This window comes from Myotis yumanensis, unplaced genomic scaffold, assembly GCF_028538775.1.
Source record: "Myotis yumanensis isolate MYYU_CA2020_CCGP unplaced genomic scaffold, mMyoYum1.0.hap1 SCAF_3, whole genome shotgun sequence".
NCBI classification, from domain to species: Eukaryota; Metazoa; Chordata; class Mammalia; order Chiroptera; family Vespertilionidae; genus Myotis; species Myotis yumanensis.
Genome location: NW_027223754.1, coordinates 105,193,305 through 105,213,842, shown reverse-complemented (window position 1 = coordinate 105,213,842; position 20,538 = coordinate 105,193,305). Strand labels below are relative to the sequence as shown.

General features: G+C 39.7%; 1 protein-coding gene across 4 annotated transcripts in view; it reads right to left on the bottom strand.

Moving 5' to 3' along the window:
• Positions 1-1,149: 1,149 nt before the first annotated feature.
• The window catches only part of SPART (spartin), a 61,308-nt gene continuing 41,919 nt past the window's right edge, over positions 1,150-20,538 (bottom strand). For all 4 annotated transcript variants that reach the window (XM_070409254.1, XM_070409255.1, XM_070409257.1 and 1 more), the window contains 3 exons: positions 19,217-19,375; positions 19,045-19,135; positions 1,150-2,820 (listed from right to left, as the gene is read on the bottom strand). In XM_070409254.1, the coding sequence (XP_070265355.1) occupies positions 2,547-2,820; positions 19,045-19,135; positions 19,217-19,375 (524 nt within the window). In that variant the 3' untranslated portion in view covers positions 1,150-2,546. The remainder of the gene's footprint in view (positions 2,821-19,044; positions 19,136-19,216; positions 19,376-20,538) is intronic.

Sequence of the window (20,538 nt, the reverse complement as noted above, 5' to 3'; positions counted from 1 at the left end):
ACTGCGTATTACCAAATATTTGTTTGTAATCCACCCTTTTGGTGGATGGAACAAAACCAAAAGACAGAGCCATCTTATATTTTGGCGGGAAATTCACCCGCACTCCAAGTGATATCAGCTCACCTGGCTCTTCAGCTCACTGACTGCATATCTTTCGGATTTCTCAGCCTCCATAATTACTGGGTGTTATAGTAAATCAATGTGTGTGTGTGTGTGTGTGAGAGAGAGAGAGAGAGAGAGAGAGAGAGTGTGTGTGTGTACAAAGAAACATCCAAACCTATAGATAAATTTTGAGTTTATTTGAGCCAACTGATGACAATTGCAGGAAAAAAAAATCTCAATGGATTGAGAAAATGCTCTGGAGAATGGCAATTTTACTGCTTATTTAATGCATCAGAATACAAGGAGAAGACATTAAGGGGGGTTACATGAAATCCACTGGTGGTAGATTAGGGAGGCAGGAGAAAGCAAAGCAAGGAAATCATTGGGACTGGATGAAAAGTAAAATGGAGAGAGACACTTCTTTTACATTGGTGGGTAGATAACAATTCACATTTACAGCACATAGATGGTATTCGGGGTAGAAGATAACAATAAGGGGTTCTGTGGTCTCAGGTTATGGTAGGCAACTGTGCCCTGAGGGATCTAGAATATAGGGGATTACTCTGCCATTCCAAAGGTATGTTATCCTAGATGCAAAAAGACAATAGACAGGCTCAGTGAAGGTGAAGACTGACCTTTGTCAAGGAAGATACTTGCCTAGGACATGACTCTCCACCATGACTTGCTTTTAGTTAAGAATTTTTATGTTCAGACCATCCTTTGTGGTTACTTTCTGTCTCTGAGTTTATAATACTCACCATGTAAGCCTCTCCTGGGCTTGTCAGATTTAGTATGTGTCCCCTTTTTCATTATATTTATATACATATATATTCTTTTGAGCTCTAATATAGAAGCTGTGCTTATCCAAATTTTGTCTAGCTGTTACTCTGAAAAGACAACCCACAATCAACTTAACAGTAATGAAGTAAAACAATCATCTAGATACCTGCTGACAAATCCAATTTTGCTGACCTCTGGTCTAAGGTTACTTTTTAAACTTTAAGCTCCACTATGTCATTCCATTTCTTAAACAAGGCAGAGACTGACTGAAAGCTTTTACCAATTCAATTTTATTTCCATTTTAACTAGTACAGAATCCTCGGCCTTAGGGAAAGACTCCACCAATTCTATGTGTTCCCAAAATACAAACCAGTGAATATATTTAAGACCAAGTAATTTAGGGACAGTTTATTCAAAAAGTGCATTATTTAGACAGTTTCAAATAAAGTCTAATAAATTAAGTAGCCATTAGAGGTTCAAAAAATATTAGAATGGCTGATAGCTATAAAAACCAATAGCAATCTTTCAAAATCAATAAACAAAAATAAAATGCTATTAGATATTTACCTACATATCTGTAGTTTATAGGTCTGTGAATATCCTGTCTTCTGCCAAAGTAGAAACTTTGATGCCCACTCACCACAGATTAAGCCTAACGTCTTCCCATTCATTACATTAATTATGAAAAACTTTTCTTTCTAATAATTTAATTTATTGGCTTTTTAATATATAAAATTCCAATGACTGAATTCCAAAATAAAAATATATTTATCATCCATAAACTCAATATTGTTTATATTTGTTTTTACAAAAGTTTAGCCTTTTGGAAAAACTTAAAAGAAATAGATATGGCAAAATGATTTCTTAAAGTATTTTTTTGTCCAATTAAGCTGATTAATAATCACTGCAAATTTTAATGCAATACTAATCATACCCCAAAATTTCCCAGGTTTTTACTAGGTCAATACAAGTTGAAATCCAGAAGATTTATTAATCTATCTGTATTCATTTTAAGTCTAAAAGACCATCTCATTTCCTAATGAAGAGTAAGCTACTAAATAATTTCATAAACCTTATTTTGTTTTTCATTGGTCTATTTCCTGTTTTGAAAAAGTCTTTTTAAATGTTATCTGAGAATTATTTTAGTTTAGAAATATAGTTTTTGTTTAGCTTACATACTGGAAATACTGACAAATACCTAAAAAAATACACAATTAGTGCAAAGAGAGAAAACAATATTTTAAGTCATTCCTTCCCAGTACAAATAAAATTAAGGTTACTAAATGCCAAATTTTATGTAAATATATAATAATATCCTACTTTGCTTTCTGAAAGATAGCAAATACAAAAACAGTCTAACATTAGGTTTAATGAGGGCACATGTATTATTAGTTTTGTTGTAACTGCAAAAATATGTTAGCCACATTTAGAAAAAAAATAAACTATAATAGAATATAACTATATTTCTAAAGGCCAGATGAAAGAATACCAATTATTTTCTTTATAAGTAGAATACATGCCATAAAACTTATTAAACACTCACTCTGTAGAAATGAATACATTTAAAAACTACTGGTTAATCCATGGGGAATTTCACATTTGCCTATCAACACAACTGCATTCATCTTGTAAGGCTTTGGTATAGGTAATTCATAGCATATCCATCATTTATCTTTCTTCTTTGCTTCATTCTTCTCCAGTTCCTCTGTCTGGTCATCCTTCTCCCCCTTCATGTTTACATTTGTTCCCCCTGCTTGATTTCCCCCCATTGAATTATCAACTATTTTATAGTCCTCAAGGATTGTATGTCCGGTTTGTTTAGCAGTTTTCTTTACCATCGCTTTGATGCCAATGTTGTCAATATTATAGGCAGTTACACCAACATTAATGGCAGAATCTACTGCATCGTGTGTAGCTTCTCCTGCAGTATGTCCATATCTTTAAAAGAAAGATTAGAGAAAGTACAATGAAATTATAAATATAAATTCAAGTCTTCTGAATAGTCACACAATTAGTATGTTATTCCTGAAAGCAAAATCAAAGGTTAGGTTTCAATTTAATTAATAACTTAAAACATAGGAAAGAATAAAATCACACTGTACTAAGGCTGTATTTTCTCCTTTAGCAAAAATTGTGCATGAAAACAAATTCTAGGTTAGCTGAAATTAATGTAATATTGTTTATGCCCTAGCTGGTTTGGCTGAGTGGATAGAGCACTGGCCTGCTGACTGAAGGGTCCCAGGTTCTATTTGGTCAAGGGCACATGCCTGGGTTGTGGGTTCCATCCCCAGTGGAGGAGCGTGCAGGAGGCAGCCAATCAATGATTCTCATCATTGATGTTTCTCTCTCTCCCTTCCTCTCTGAAATCAATAAAAAAATTTTAAAAAATATTTTTTAAAAAGATTGTTTATCTTGAAGAATAAAATCTCTATATATAAAAGGCCAAGTGTCCATCTGACCAGTAGCTATGACACGCACTAACCACCAGGGGACAGACGCTCAATGCAGGAGCTGCCATGACGCACACTGAACATTTAAAAATAAACAGCACCATAGACCTGGTGCTGACAAACCAACACTCGGCTTCCCTCAAGTGGGACACAGGCCCCGCCACCACCCCAGAGTGACACCCCACCAAATTGCAGCCAACGCTGCCAAGACCCCATGGCGCAAAATGCAGCCCATGGACTAGCCCAGCCTGGAAATGGTCGCTGTGGGTACCAGGTAATGACATCACGTAGCAATACCCAGCTTCCTCTCTCTAGCAACTAGCCTCCTTGGGGTTTCTTCAGCCCAGAAACCCGACTTGCTTTATAGCCAGGTGCAAACATTTTACAGTTTAACCAAATGTCTGTGAAGCGTTTTCACGTGCCTCATCTCATTTGAACCTCACAGATGTCCTGGAGTAGGTAGATAGGAGACTCAGTAGAATCCTATTTTCTTTTCATTAGCTGGGAAACGGAGATTTAGAAAGTTTAGAAACTTGACCTGACTAAAAAGAAGAAATGGTGGAACTTGAAAATGACTTCAGGTTTTCTCACTGTGTAAAATATAGTCAAACACTGCTACAGTTAAATATTTTACCCTTTGTTCTCCCTGCATGATCTACTATAATCTGTTTCATGTTGATATTTACTGCTGTGTTGCTGACAATTACCTGAAAGAGAAGTTGGGGTGCTTCACTGGGCTGGAAAAAGTTTAGCTAAATCAGAAAGCAGGTCTAATTAAGCAAGTTTATTCTACATATATAAAAGGCCAAGTTGACTTGCGCATGCGCGATACATATAAAGCTCTCACTGGCGCCAATAGCATACATGTGTTTCGATGTGTCATTGTCGATCGTGAATTTGGTTGACACTACTATTATAGAGAAAGGGCGAATAGTGATACTAAAATATTTCTTCTAATTAATTTTCTTTCAATGTGCACGAATCTGTGCACCGGGACACTAGTCTACACTAATAAAAGAGAAACATGCAAATTGGTGTCACTCTGCTACGCCCACCAGCCAATCAGGATGAGTATGCAAATTAACCCAACAAAGATGGCAGTTAATTTGCATATGCAGGCACCGAGCGAAGACTGAAGACGACTGAAGACTTGGCTTCTCCGCTGCAACCGGAGCAAAGAAGCCAAGCCTCGCTGCAGCCGGAGCAGAGAAGCCAAGCCTTGCTGCTGCGGCCGGACCAAAGGCCTGGGTCCTAGGTGCCGGAGGAAAACCAGTGCTGGCAGCCAGGGGAAGGAAGGCCTATTGCGCGAATCTTCATGCAACGGGCCTCTAGTATGAATTATAATAAAGACTGTTCATTAGTCATAATTTCCTTTTTTTTTTTTTTAATCTGTCCCCTCTGGAAATATAAGAGAATTTCCATTGAAGTAACTGCAGGACATAAAGACTCTGGAGTCATGATAAATGTTTTGAGTTCTACCTTAACTAGATTGGTTAAGACATTTATTTATTTTTAATTGATTTCAGAGAGAGGGATAGAAACATCAATGATCAGAATCATTGATTGGCTGCCTCCTGCACACCCCCTACTAGGGATTGAGGCGGCAACCCAGGCATGTGCCCTAAACGGTAATTGAACCATGACCTCCTGGTTTGTGGGTCGATGCTCAACCACTGAGCCACACCAGCCTGGCAAGACTGGTTAAGTCTTTTAAACTATCAGAATCTGAGTTTGTCTTTAAGCAGAGATTCTACAATACTGTCTCTCCCTCACTCCACTCCACTGCGACTCACTGGCCTTTCTGCTATTCTTTCAATCTACCAAGTGCACATGTGCCACCTTAGGACTTATGTACTGGCTGGTATTTGCCGAGCCTACACTCATCCCAGGTATTCAACATGGCTAATGGCCACACCTTCAAGTCAGCTATTATCTTCTCAGTATCAATTTTAAACCTATTTAAAAATCACCTTATCCCCACATGCCCCATCCCACTGCCAGCCAATCACCCCCTTAAACTGCTCTTTGTTCTTTCATAACTTAGCATCTGCTACATATTATAGAACTTATTTATGCCCATCGTTTTTGTTTTGCTTATTGTCTTACTAGAGTATAAACCCCACTAAAAAAGAGACTCTTTGCTTTTTTCATTAATGTATCCTAAGCACTTAGAACAGCATCTGACATTCAATATTTGTTGAATGAATGCAATGAGCACTTCCTGCCCTACCCATCTCATAGAGTTTCTTGAGCATTAAATGTATAGCAAAGTGCTTGGGAAATTATAAAGCACTACTATACAAATGTAGTTATTACTGCAATAATGAGTACCTGTTGTTTAATACCATTTCTATGAGAAAATATGATATCCTATACAAGGATACGAAAACTCACCCTGTTTTGTTTTACCGTTTACCTTTTTTTAAATACCACACTCTTAAAGCCTTTCTTATTCATGCGTTTCCCCAACTAAAGGATTGGTTAAACAACAAATAACAATAAAAAGGCAAAATTATGTAATTTTCTCCACAACACACTGAAGTGCTTTGTAACCTGTATCTGGACATTTTATACTAACGCCAGATCTGTCCTTTTAACTAACAAATTCTCTATTACTATTAGCCTGGCCTAGAACAGGTGCTTTGTGATCCTACTGGCTTGTTCATGCTTGTTTCAACCTCAGGTCTAGAAAAATGAAGTAATCTATGCTCCTGAATAATTTTATTTTGTCCTTTGCCTAATGTTAACTTTAGCAGAACCTACGATCTGTCAAACTTTACATCTATAACAGCCTTGATTAGGGCTTTCTCCCTAGATACCGGACTACAGAAAAGCTTCTTGAAATGCTTTCTGCCAGTCCCTGTTGCTTTGCAACCCCATAGTATTCCAAAGGATTTGCTGATGTTGCAGAACACATGAGCACTCTCATTGTCAACCAAGCCCCAGTCACAATACTAACATCACATGGCAATGACTAAGGCTGAATGAGAACAAAGGGGCAGTGGCAGTTTTAGCAATAGAAAAGTGACCACAACAACTCTTGGTTAAGCAGCTTTCTCTTAGGGCAGATCTCTCCATGACTGTGAGCTACAATGAAGTGACATGGTAACTTAAACTTTCACTTTTGAATATTTTGAATGTTCCCTATTCTACCCAATTAGTTTAACACCTCTAAATTCCTGTTAATTTGGAAAAAAGTGCCAAACTAAGAGTCAGAAAACTAGATTCTAATAACAACTAACCACATGACCTTAGTTAAGTTTTGACCTTTATACACTTCATAAATTTCTTCTTCTTTATCTCATAAATGGGATTTGTACTTTAAAATTTCCATAGTACTAAATATTTAATTATTTTTAAAGGCCTTGTAAAGTAGCTCAGCAGTTATGTTTATTTTTTTTAAAATACATCCTCACCTATCACCTCTCTTTCCCAATAAGCCTTAGAACCAGTATTGCTGGCAGGTATCTATTCTTCTCTTCCTTGATAAATAACTGTTCAATACTTTTCTTCATTTAGATTCAAACTACAATGCTAAAAACTCCTAGAAAGCCTATCTCTGACAAAAAGATAAAGCTTATTTTGGAAATGTTACTTTTTAAAAAGTTAATTTTAATTAGAGCTTTTAAAATAGATTTTATATACGGAGTATCATTACCATACCAATTGAAGAACAATAAAAAATGAATATAAAATATACTCTAAATAAGTCAATGGGATTCAATTTATAACTTGAGTGAGATTTTTCTGAACTTTTTCTAGTGCATTCAGTAATGTCTACAGAGAGCACATTGGCAGTAATTGTAAATTTCACTAATTATAACAAAATTTCAGTCATACAAACTTCAAAATTATTCTCAGAAATATTAACAACCTCAAATAATTAAAAAAGAAATAGCTTCTTACTAGGCCAGTGATGGCGAACCTATGACACACGTGTCAGAGGTGACACGCAAACTCATTTTTTTGGTTGAATTTTCTTTGTTAAATGGCATTTAAATATATAAAATAAATATCAAAAATATGTCTTTGTTTTACTATGGTTGCAAATATCAAAAAATTTCTAAATGTGACACGGCACCAGAGTTAAGTTTTTTCAAAATGCTGACATGCCGAGTTCAAAAGGTTCGCCATCACTGTACTAGGCTATTCATCAAACAGACTAATGGCAGGTGGGTTGTGGCCAATTTATGAAGAACCTTGTAGGTGAAGCTGAAGAATTTAAACTTTATCTTGAAATCAATGGGAATGGCATGCAAACTTAGGTTTTAAAAAAATATAACTCAGGTTACATTGTGAATTGTAAGGATTTAAGGAAACAAGCTGTGAACTGGATGAGGTATATTCTAAGGTAGTGGTAATGAGGCTGGAGAAAAAGGGATGAATACAAAAAACAACAAAAAGGTTCTGGTGACTGAATGGCTGTAGTGGTTATTTAGTTGGGACATATAAGCCTGAAGATTAAGAGAAAAGTTAATAAGGAACAGAATTGAGAGTTGCTGGCATATAGGTGGTAACTACAGTCATATGTATAGATGATATCCAGGAAAAGTATAAAGGCTAGAGCATAGAGTAAACCTTAGAACCCATATTTAATGAATGAGTGTGGAAGACAACAACCCTGAGAAGTAGTTTGATAAAACAAAATTGAAAGGTGAGTGACATGAGAATATACTGTTAGGAGATTTGTAAACACCAATCTTAGAAAGCATTAAATGGAGAAAAATCAATCAGGAGGACAGGTTATAGTAAGCATGTGATTATATCTTATCTATGAAAAGTTGTGAGGGGGAAATCTAAGACGTAAAAAAGACATGTCTTTCAAATCTACAGATAACACAAAATGAAGGTTAATATGACAGACACACATCAAAATCTGAAGCCAAAATGAAGAACAGACTTAATAAGGAGTCAAAATTAACAAAGTGGAATTAAGCAAGTATAAATATGAAGTTCTTAATTTTAGGTACAAATATCAAGGGTCCAAAAAATAAGATGAAGATTTAGATTTTAAATAAAAGGATCATTTAAAAAAAATATCAACTTTGATATGGGTCAATAAACAGCTACTAAAAACATATATTCTTTGTCTTGTGTGCTGCATTTATCAAATGCCAAATATGACCAAAACAAGGGTGGCAAATCCAACTGTATTCAATCTGGAATATTAGATTCAATTTTGGGTTCCATATTTTGAAAAGAATGCTCATGAATAAATGATCTGGAAATCATACTATGTATGAAATTATTAAAGGAACTGAGAGTATTTAGAAAACAAGAAAAAATAAGTGAAGGATATAAAGACAGTGTTTATATATTTGTATAGTTACCAATAGGAAAGAGAAGACTGCTTCTATATAACTCCTGAGTATATATTATACTAGAGGCCTGGTGCATGAATTCATGTATGGGTGGGGCCCCTCTAGGTGGCCTGCAGGGGTTGGGCCAAAACCCACAGTCCAACGCTGCCTGCAGCTCCTACCTGCCGCTTCCACTCATCCCAGTCCCACTGAGCCTGCTGCAGGCTCGCACCCAATCAGTCCCAATCGGGAGAGGCTCGTGGTGCCCCAGCTGCGTGAGCCCTGTGTTGGCACCCTCATGTGGGGAGTGGCCTGTGGGATCAGGCTGAAACCAGCATTCTGACATCCCCTGAAGAGTCCCGGATTGCGAGAGGGCGCAGGCCAGGACTAGGGACCCCACCAGTGCACAATCAGGCCGGGGAGGGACCGCAGGAAGGCTTGAGGACATGTCTGGCCCATCTTGCTCAATCCTGATTGGCCGGACCCCAGCAGCAAGCTAACCTACCGGTTGGCGCATCTGCCCCCTGGTAGTCAGTGCTCATCATAGCGACTGGTCGACCAGTCAACTGTCTGCCCCCTGGTGGTCAGTGCATGTCATAGTGAGCAGTTGAGCAGCCTTAGCATATCATTAGCATATTACGCTTTGATTGGTTGAACAGTAGACCAGTCACTGGATGACTGGACACTTAGCATATTAGGCTTTTATTATATAGGATACAACTAGTTTTGGATAATATGACATCTGCCAAAAGAGTTACCCGCAAGAGATTTATATTTGTACCTTTACCAAGTGCAAATTTAAGGGGAATTTTAATTAAAATTCACTAAACTAACAAAACATTATACCTTAAAAGAGTAATAAATTCTGTACAGTAAAATATTTTTGCTAAGCTTATTCTTCACAAAGGTGTGTTCTATGACAAAATATATAACTTACTTAAATTATTTTCCTCTAAACAATTTAAAGTGGAGGAAAAGGTGCTAACGTGAATTCAGAAGCTATGTAGAACAGTGATGAATTCTGTATTAGATAATATACTGAAATTAAGTACAGCAGTTTTGAAATTACTTATTGCTTTTCATTGTTCCTGCAGGTCTTCAGGTTCCTAAATCTAAAATAAGACCAAAGTATTAATGTAATTGACAAAAATAAATAATCTTAATAGTTCCTATACATTTACCTACAAATTGTAAGAGTATAATTAACTATATAGATCCTCAGGTAAACAAACCATTCATAATCAATGAACATGGTCCTGAATCATAATCAAAAGCATAAAAGAGAGAAAATATACTTCTCTTAACACAATCTGCTTCTAAATATGTCTAAACAAAATAGATAATCCTCTGTATTGGCTTATGCCACCAAAAATCAGATTAAGAAAATTAATATAAGGAGAAACCAAGATGGCGGCATAGGTAAACACCGGAGATTGCTGCCGCAAACAACCACTTCAAAAATACAACTAAAAGATGGAATGGACATCACCCAGAACCACAGTAACGCTGGCTGAGGAGAGACTCTTCAACTAGAAGGAAAGAGAACAGCATTCCGAGGCTCAGAGGAGGCTCAGTGTGGAAAATACAAAGGTACGGAGGTGCGCGTGGAGCGAGCTGGTGGCTGAGGGCGCGGTTGTCGTTTTCAATCGGGAGGGAGTCTCAGACTCTGAGCTCCAGATCCTGGCGAGTCTCTAGGGACTCAGACTCAAATGGGAGAAGCGGGATTATCTGGCATCAGTCGGAACGTGAGGGAAGCTTTCTCTCTGAGGTTTGCAGCGGTTGCTGGGGTTCTGAGAAGCAGAGCCTCTGGGAACGGGACTGAGAGCAGCCATAACTGCTCCCTCCACCCGCCCTGTTGATCCCGTGCAACCCGCCCCGCCCAAGCCCTGCACAGAGCCATTTGCCGGATAGCCTAAGGCAAAGGCTAGATTAGCACCTCTCCAGAGGACAGAAGTTTTCCCACTGCAGATACAGGTGATTCTCACAGCCAGTCGGCCTGGTGGTCAAATCCCTCTAGTATTAACTACAACAATCAAGGCTTAACTAGAACAAGACTGCGCACAAAGACCACTAGGGGGTACACCAAGAAAGCATAAAAAATGCGGAGACAAAAAAACATGACAGAAATGGAGGCTATAGAGCTAAAAAACGCAATTTTGAGGGCTTGCAATAATGTGCTAGAAGCTGCCAATAAACTTGATGAGAGCCTCACGAAATCTAATGAGACCCTCGATGCTGTGATAAAGAACCAACTAGAAATTAAGCATACACTGACTGAAATAAAGGATATTATACAGACACCCAATAGCAGACCAGAGGAGCGCAAGAATCAAGTTGAAGATTTGAAATGCGAAGAAGCAAAAACACCCAACAGGAAAAGCAAAATGAAAAAAGAATCCGAAAACACGAAGATAGTGTAAGGAACCTCTGGGACAGCTTCAAGCGTACAAACATCAGAATTATAGGGGTGCCAGAAGATGAGAGACAGCAAGATATTGAAAACCTATTTGAAGAAATAATGGCAGAAAACTTCCCCCACCTGGTGAAAGAAATGGACTTACAGGTCCAAGAAGCGCAGAGAACCCCAAACAAAAGGAATCCAAAGAGGACCACACCAAGACACATCATAATTAAAATGCCAAGAGCAAAAGACAAAGAGAGAATCTTAAAAGCAGCAAGAGAAAAAAAGTCAGTTACCTACAAGGCAATACCCATACGACTGTCAGCTGATTTCTTAACAGAAACTTTGCAGGCCAGAAGGGAATGGCAAGAAATATTCAAAGTGATGAATGCCAAGAACCTACAACCAAGATTACTTTATCCAGCAAAGCTATCATTCAGAATTGAAGGTCAGATAAAGAGCTTCACAGATAAGGAAAAGCTTAAAGGAGTTCATCACCATTAAACCAGTATTATACGAAATGCTGAAAGGTATCCTTTAAGAAGAGGAAGAAGAAAAAGGTAAAGATACAAATTGTGAACAACAAACATGCATCTATCAACAAGTGAATCTAAGAATCAAGTGAATAAATAATCTGATGTACAGAATGAACTGGTGATTATAATGAATCAGGGACATAGAAAGGGAATGGACTGACTATTCTTGGGGGGGAAAGGGGAGTGGGAGATGCGGGAAGAGACTGGACAAAAATCGTGCACCAATGGATGAGGACAGTGGGTGGGGAGTGAGGGCGAAGGGTGGGGCGGGAACTGGGAGGAGGGGAGTTATGGGGGAAACAAAAAAGAGGAACAAATGTAATCTGAACAATAAAGATTAAAAAAAAAAGAAAATTAATATAAGACATTTGTTTTTCTCATAAGTATAAGAAATAGAATTAAGGAAAATTTAAAATAATTACTGGGAGAGTAATTTATCATAGGTAATAGAATACAAATTTTCTTTTTTATACTATTATCAGTTGGATTAGAGTACAAAAACACAAATGCTCACTCTATCAAATACTTTTTCATAGTGTAAATAAATGAAAATTCATAAATGTAAATAAATTACATTTACATTCATACATGTTAATAAATATCAATTTACATTAATAAATGAGAACAGAATTAAATGAGAGAACAACTGGCTCTTCCAATTCTTCAGTGATAAATATCTGATTTAATATTTGCAGTTTCTTCTCTTAAAAGAAAATTTCACCCATACAGCGTGGCTCAGTGATTGAGCATTGACCTATGAACCAGGAGGTCTTGGTTCAATTCCTGGTTCAATATACCTGGGTTGTGGGCTTGATCCCCAGTGTGGGGCATGCAGGAGGCAGCTGATCATTGGTTCTCTCTCATTATTGATGTTTCTCTCTCTGCCATCTCCCTTTCTCTCTGAAATCAGTAAAAATATATTTTTAAAAAACAAATGCCTACTTTTGGGCCAGATTATTGAGTGATAAAACAGTATTCCTTGGATAAAACTCTTTATTCCCCACTTCCCCTCCCATCTTTCCAAGTTTCTATTTAAATCACTACTCTGGTTTATTTTCAGATCGTATAAATCTTTCACCTTTTACTGCTAAGATTAAAGTACGCTTATAGTTAAAAATACAAACTTATCTAACTATATGCTTACTTACCTACTTTTTTCACTCCATGAATCTTTGGAGGAAAAGGATAAAAAGAATAGCAATACACACCATAACAGAAATAAATTAGTTCAGAACCACTGCTAAATATCCTATTCATCATATTAAGTTCTCCTCACTTAAGGACCAAAAATACAAAATCTATACCAAAACCTATACTTCCTTAGTTATGAGAATCCCAAAGCTTTAAGAAGGCTCTACTTAATGGTACTTAGGTAAGCAATTTTTTCTATTAAACTAGGAAATGGACAAAGCCAATAAAGTACTTCCTACTTTCTAATATGACTGCCTAAATATCTGTGCTAACAAATGACACTGTTAATCCTATATAATAAAAGGCTAATATGTAAATTGTCCCCTCCACCTTGAGTTCGATCTGAAGTTCAACTGATAGTATGACCAGGGGGTGGGGACAGCCCACCAACTGCCCGTGACCCCTCCCCAATTTGGGGTGGGGTCAGCCAGCCAACTGCCCATGGCCCCTCCCCCCAGCTGGCCCGGCCCGAACAGGGTGGGCCGGCCAGATGCCACCTGTGCACGAATTCTCGCACTGGGCCTCTAGTCTAAAAATAATTCACAAGATGGCGGCATAGGTAAACACCGGAGATTGCTGCCTCGAACAACCACTTCAAAAATACAACTAAAAGATGGAACGGACATCACCCAGAACCACAGGAAGGCTGGCTGAGGAGAGATTCTTCAACTAGAAGGAAAGAGAACAGCATTCCGAGGCTCAGAGGAGGCTCAGTGTGGAAAATACAAAGGTACGGAGGTGCGCGTGGAGCGAGCTGGTGGCTGAGGGCGCGGTTGTCGTTTTCAATCGGGAGGGAGTCTCAGACTCTGAGCTCCAGATCCTGGCGAGTTTCTAGGGACTCAGACTCAAATGGGAGAAGCGGGATTATCTGGCATCAGTCGGAACGTGAGGGCAGCTTTCTCTCCGAGGTTTGCAGCGGTTGCTGGGGTTCTGAGAAGCAGAGCCTCTGGGAACGGGACTGAGAGCAGCCATAACGGCTCCCTCCGCCCGCCCTGTTGATCCCATGCGACCCGCCCCACCCAAACCCTGCAGAGAGCCATTTGCCGGATAGCCTCAGGCAAAGGCTAGATTAGCACCTCTCCAGAGGACAGAAGTTTTCCCACTGCAGACACAGCTGATTCTCACAGCCAGTTGGCCTGGAGGTCAAATCCCTCTAGTATTAACTACAACAATCAAGGCTTAACTACAACAAGACTGCGCACAAAGACCACTAGGGGGTGCACCAAGAAAGCATAAAAAATTCGGAGACAAAGAAACAGGACAAAACTATCAAGGGAGGATATTGAGTTCAGAACCACACTTTTAAGGTCTCTCAAGAACTGTCTAGAAGCTGCCGATAAACTTATTGAGATCTACAAGAAATCTAATGAGACCCTCGATGCTGTGATAAAGAACCAACTAGAAATTAAGCATACACTGACTGAAATAAAGGATATTATACAGACTCCCAACAGCAGACCAGAGGAGCGCAAGAATCAAGTCAAAGATTTGAAATGTGAAGAAGCAAAAAACACCCAACAGGAAAAGCAAAATGAAAAAAGAACCCGAAAATACAAAGATAGTGTAAGGAGCCTCTGGGACAGCTTCAAACGTACCAACATCAGAGTTATAGGGGTACCAGAAGATGAGAGAGAGCAAGATATTGAAAACCTATTTGAAGAAATAATGGCAGAAAACTTCCCCCACCTGGTGAAAGAAATGGACTTCCAAGTCCAGGAAGCGCAGAGAACCCCAAACAAAAGGAATCCAAAGAGGACCACACCAAGACACATCATAATTAAAATGCCAAGAGCAAAAGACAAAGAGAGAATCTTAAAAGCAGCAAGAGAAAGAAACTCAGTTACCTATAAGGGAGTACCCATACGACTGTCAGCTGATTTCTCAACAGAAACTTTGCAGGCCAGAAGGGAGTGGCAAGAAATATTCAAAGTGATGAATGCCAAGAACCTACAACCAAGATTACTTTATCCAGCAAAGCTATCATTCAGAAGTGAAGGTCAGGTAAAGAGCTTCACAGATAAGGAAAAGCTTAAAGGAGTTCATCACCACCAAAGCAGTATTATATGAAATGCTGAAAGGTATCCTTTAAGAAGAGGAAGAAGAAAAAGGTAAAGATACAAATTATGAACAACAAATATGCATCTATCAACAAGTGAATCTAAGAATCAAGTGAATAAATAATCTGATGAACAGAATGAACTGTTGATTATAATAGAATCAGGGACATAGAAAGGGAATGGACTGACTATGCTTGGGGGGGAAAGGGGTGTGGGAGATGCGGGAAGAGACTGGACAAAAATCGTGCACCAATGGATGAGGACAGTGGGTGGGGAGTGAGGGCGGAGGGTGGGGTGGGAGCTGGAAGGAGGGGAGTTATGGGGGGGAAAAAAGAGGAACAAATGTAATAATCTGAACAATAAAGATTTAATTAAAAAATAAAAAAATAAAAATAAAAATAATTCACTTTGGGTCTAAAAGAACTTCTGACCTTCTCATGCTCTTGCAACAAAAGAAGAAACTATTTTCTAATTATAGCTGATCCATCAAAGTAACCTCAGAGGCACAACACAGAGTATTAGTCAAAAGTCAATGCTAAAGAGTAGGAAGAAGTGAGCAGGGAGACTTGGGTTTTACATTTTCATCTAAAGATTCTCAGATCTGCTCTGTATTTTCTTTTCCAAACTTTTGATAAAACTGACAGTCCAAGATGATGTGCCAACCTGCTTTATTTCAAAGGTATGCATGTCTCAGAATGAACAAATCAAATCAAGTTAGGAAATTAAGTTAGTATTTCCTAAGCCAGTGGTAATGTACTGTGGTGGGAAGGAATCTAAATACATGCTAGGCATCCTATCCAGTTTGGGTCAGTGGATAGAGCATCGGTCTGCAGACTGAAGGATCGTGGGTTTGATTCCATTCAAGGGCATGTACCTTGGTTGCAGGCTCGATCCCCCAGCCACGTGCGGGAGGCAACCCATCAATGTGTCTCTCACATTGATGTTTCTCTTCCTCTCTCCCTCCCTTCCACTCTCTCTAAAAATCAATGGAAAAATGTCCTCAGGTGAGGATTAACAAACAAGCAAAAATATATATAAGTAAACAAAAATAAATACATGCTAGGCAGTGGTGAAAAATAATTCTAAATACAGTGGGGCCTTGACTTACGAGTGTCCCAACTAATGAGTTTTTCGAGATACAAGCAGTCTCTCGGCCGATTTTTTGCTTTGAGTTGCGAGCTAAAATTCGGGTTACGAGCCAGCTTCAGATACCCCACCGCTAGTTGGCGCAGCGAACGTCACAGTGAACGTCACAACATCAGCCCAGCATCACGTGTCTCACTCATTCACTTTAAGATTTGACATACGAGTAATTTGAGTTACGAGCTCTGTCACGGAATGAATTAAACTCATAAGTCAAGGCCCCACTGTACTAAACTTACACAGATGTCCCACCAAGGATAATGGTACCCTAATACCATTCTCTGATACTGCATGACAAAGGTCACCTGGCTTATATCCCAGCTCTACTACTTACTGGGGGTATAATTTTTAACAAGGTATTTAACATCTCTATGCTTTGGTTTCCTCATCTGTAAAATGGAGATAATAGCATGAAAAATTAAATAATACAGTACACATGAAAAGCACTAAGCACAATGTCTGTTACAAAAGTATGAATTCGAATGTTGTCAGTGAGTAGATAATTAACACAAGTAACTAAGAGTTGAGAACACCATTATTACTTTTTTCTTTAAAAAACATTAAATATTAAGATCTAAACTAATTCAAAACTAAGAAAGCAACTGAGGTCCTTTATACTAGATTTAATTTTTAGAAGCTGATTCTTCTAGTACTTATAAAAACAGAATAAAGAGGCAAAATCAGAAGATCCTGTTTTAAGTCTCATCTTTAATAACAACACTAATCAGATGAGCTTGGGCAAATCATTAACTTCTCTGTCCATTCATCCTATATAATAAAAGGCTAATATGCAAATAGACCAAATGGCGGAACAACCGAACAACCAAACAACCGGTCGCTATGATGTGCACTGACCACCAGGGGGCGCAAATGGAACATGGCGCACATTGACAGCAAGCAGCAGAGCGGGGAACATGGTGGGCATTGGCCACGGTGGGATGATGGAGCAGGTGAGCGGGGGCACCAGACCAAGGCAGGGCGCCGGTCGCTGTTATCGGGGCAAGCCTCTGGTGGTTACTGAAAATTCTTTGCTCCCATGCACCGCGGTCCTGCCCGGTGCTTGCACCTGCTGCTAGCGTCAGCCCCGCTCGCACTCGCTGCTGGCACCGGAGCCACTTGTACCCAATGACAGCGCCCAGCACCGGCCCTGATCGCTCAGCACCATCAGTGGGTGCGAGAGGTGGCTGTTGGTCCTGATCACCCCTCAGGGCTTCTCCACCTCCTCCTGCTCCTGAGGGGTGATCGGGGCCGGCAGCCGCCTCTCACACTCACTGTCAGCGCCGACCCTGCTTGCACCCACTGCTGGTGCCGGCCCCAATCGCTCCGTGCCATCAGTGGGTACAAGCGGGGCCAGTACCATTAGCGCGTGGGAGCGGCAGTGGCGAAAGCAGGGCTGCCAGCAGACAGGGGACCAGGGGCCACAGCGGGAGGGGCTGGGCGGGGGCACGGAGGATGGGCCAAAACCCGCCCCTGTGCCCACAACAGCCTCACAACCCACAGTTCCTTTCAAGGTGCACGAATTTGTGCACTGGGCCCCTAGTTAATATATGTAATAGAAGACATACAATCTGTCTATTCCAATATGAATGTATAGTGGTAGATTCAAATAAGATATACATAAAAGCTAATATTTACAAGGCACAATAGCTTAATTATAATTCAATTTTCCTATCAAAACTACAGACAAACATCACCCATCAAGAACATGCAGTTATAAGGTATACAAAAACTCCAGGCTTTATAAAATAATCTATTCTTTTGCATTAATGATGAAAAGCTATTTATAACAATTAATAATGTAAGGCAAAAAACACAGTAATTCTATTATTTGCTAAAAATATTCTTCTCCTTAAGGAAAATAACAAGTAAAAAAAGGTCTCAGAGACAACCCCGGTGAGGTTGAAACGGCCCCCGTGAGGTAGGGACGACCCCGGTCAGGTCGAAACGGCCCCGGTGTGGCAGGGACGACCCCGGTGAGGTTGAAACGGCCCCCGTGAGGTAGGGACGACCCTGGTCAGGTCGAAACGGCCCCGGTGTGGTAGGGACAACCCCGGTCAGGTTGAAACGGCCCCGGTGTGGTAGGGACAACCCCGGTGAAGTTGAAACGGCCCTGGTGAAGTCGGGACAGCCCGGGTGAGGCTGAAACGGCCCCCGTGAGGTAGGAACAACCCCGGTGAGGTTGAAACAGTCCCCGTGAGGTAGGGACGACCCCGGTCTGGTAGGGACAACCCCGGTCAGGTCGAAACGGCCCCGGTGTGGTAGGGACGACCCCGGTGAGGTTGAAACGGCCCCCGTGAGGTAGGGACGACCCCGGTGAGGTTGAAACAGCCCCCGTGAGGTAGGGGCGACCCCGGTGAGGTTGAAACGGCCCTGGTGAGGCTCAGACGGCCCTGGTGAGGTTGAGACTACTCCAGTGAGGTTGGGACAAATAAAGGGGACCAGTATGGACTGATGAACAGGGGTAGATACAGAAGCAGAGCATCATTGAACAGAATGTTAAAGTACAGTGGGAAGCCTGGGGAGGGTTGGGGGGGGGGATTAAGAGACCAACTGAAGGACTTATATGCATGCATATAAGATTAACCAATGGACACAAGACACGGGGGGGGGGGGGGGGGGGTAGGGGCCGGGGGAATGTCAAGGGGGGGGAAAAAAGGAGACATATGTAATACTCTTTGTAATACTTTAAGAAATAAAAATTATTAAAATATTAAAAAAAAAAAAAAAAAAGGTCTCAGATACTTAATAAAGATAACTACATAATCATTTTAACTGTGCTGGATTTTACAAATGCTGTAAGAGATTTAATCATTAAAATGATAAAATTTGGCCTGGCCGGTGTGCTCAGTGGTTGAGCATCGACCTAGAAACAGGAGATCCCAATTTGATTCCTGCTCAGGTCATATGTCTGGGTTATGGGCTCAATCCTCAGGTGTGGGACATACAGATAGCAGCCAATCAATGATGCTCTCTCATCACTGATGTTTATATATTTCTCTCTCTCTCTTCTTTCCTCTCTGAAATCAGTAAGAAATATTAAAAAAAATAAATAAATACAAATTAAAAATATAAAATTCAACTTACTTGTATCTGACAGTTTGTACTGTTTCTGCTGAAACATTGTTAACAATGCATTTAGCAGCACATTCCAATCCCTGCCAGACAGTTGAAAATCCTGCAAATATATTTAAAAGTAAGTAAAAGTAGCCCATAGCAAATAGACTTTCCTAGTTTAAATTTCTGGCCTTTATGTTACCTTGAACACTACTTGCTGCCACGACCATAGCACCATCCAGGGGAGACTTCCCATTTCTGTCTTTTTTAAGAGATTCTGGAACAAGTTTGCTTCCATGCTTCTTGACATGTGGAGCTAGTTCCTTCCCAACACAATTTGCTACAGTGCAAACTCCATCAACTATATAATCATAAAAAAAAAAAACCACTTTTGAAATAATGTATTCTTCCCTTGACTTTACCACTCTACTTTAATAAAATTCTTACATAAGCATCTAAAGTTGTTTTACTGCATGTTACCATTTCTGTTTAAGGATAAGAACCAAGGCTGGCTATTTTTTAAACAAAGTCTATTGTTTGGTTTAAGGATGTGTCTTCAGAGCCTACTGATGTTTTGAATCCTGCTTCAAATATATGTTCTTTTTGGCAATTAGCTTAAAAGAGAAGGATCTGCCCTAGCTGGTTTGGCTCAGTGGATAGAGCATCGGCCTAAGGACTGAAGGGTCCCAGGTTTGATTTTAGTCAAGGGCACATGCCTAGGTTGCGGGCTCAATCCCCAGTGGGGGGCGTGCAGGAGGCAGCCGATCAATGATTCTCTCTCATCATTGATGTTTCTATCTCTCTCTCCCTTCCTCTCTAAAATCAATAAAAATATATTTTTTTAAAAAGAGAGAGAGAAGGATCTACCTTTTCTATCTGATTGCTGCAATGCAAGATGGTAGATCCACCTTTCAGGTTTTCCAGCTAAGGGTATTTGTATTTTTTCTCCATGTCCATAGATACCTCACTGAAATAGTAGTCAAGTATTTAAATCTACATAAAAGTAAACAAACCAAAATTTGATTCAAAAGAAAACTAGATAACAAAAAGATAATCTTACAAAATTTAAAGATAATCTCTAAGAAGCTATCTAACTATCTTAAAATACCAAACTTTAGAGTTGTCAAAGAAGGGTAGGTAGAAGCATATTGCTTGGGAAGGCTGACACCAGAATCACTAAATCAGCTTTATTCAAACAATATATCCCTTTCTCTTGACCCTCAACTACCATGCAGTGAACAGTCCTTAAAAGAATGTGTCATATTTGCCTAGCCAGTGTGACTCAGTGGTTGAGCATCAACCTATGAACCAGGAGGTCATGGTTTGATTCCTGGTCAGGGCACATGCCTGGGTTTCGGGCTCAATCCCCAGTGGGGGTTGTGCAGGAGGCAGCTGATCAATGCTTGATGTTTCTATCTCTCCCTCTCCCTTCCTCCCTGAATCAATAAAAAAATAAATATATCTATTAAAAATAGAAAATAAAATCAATAAAACATATTCTTTAAAAAATGTGTCATATTCAAG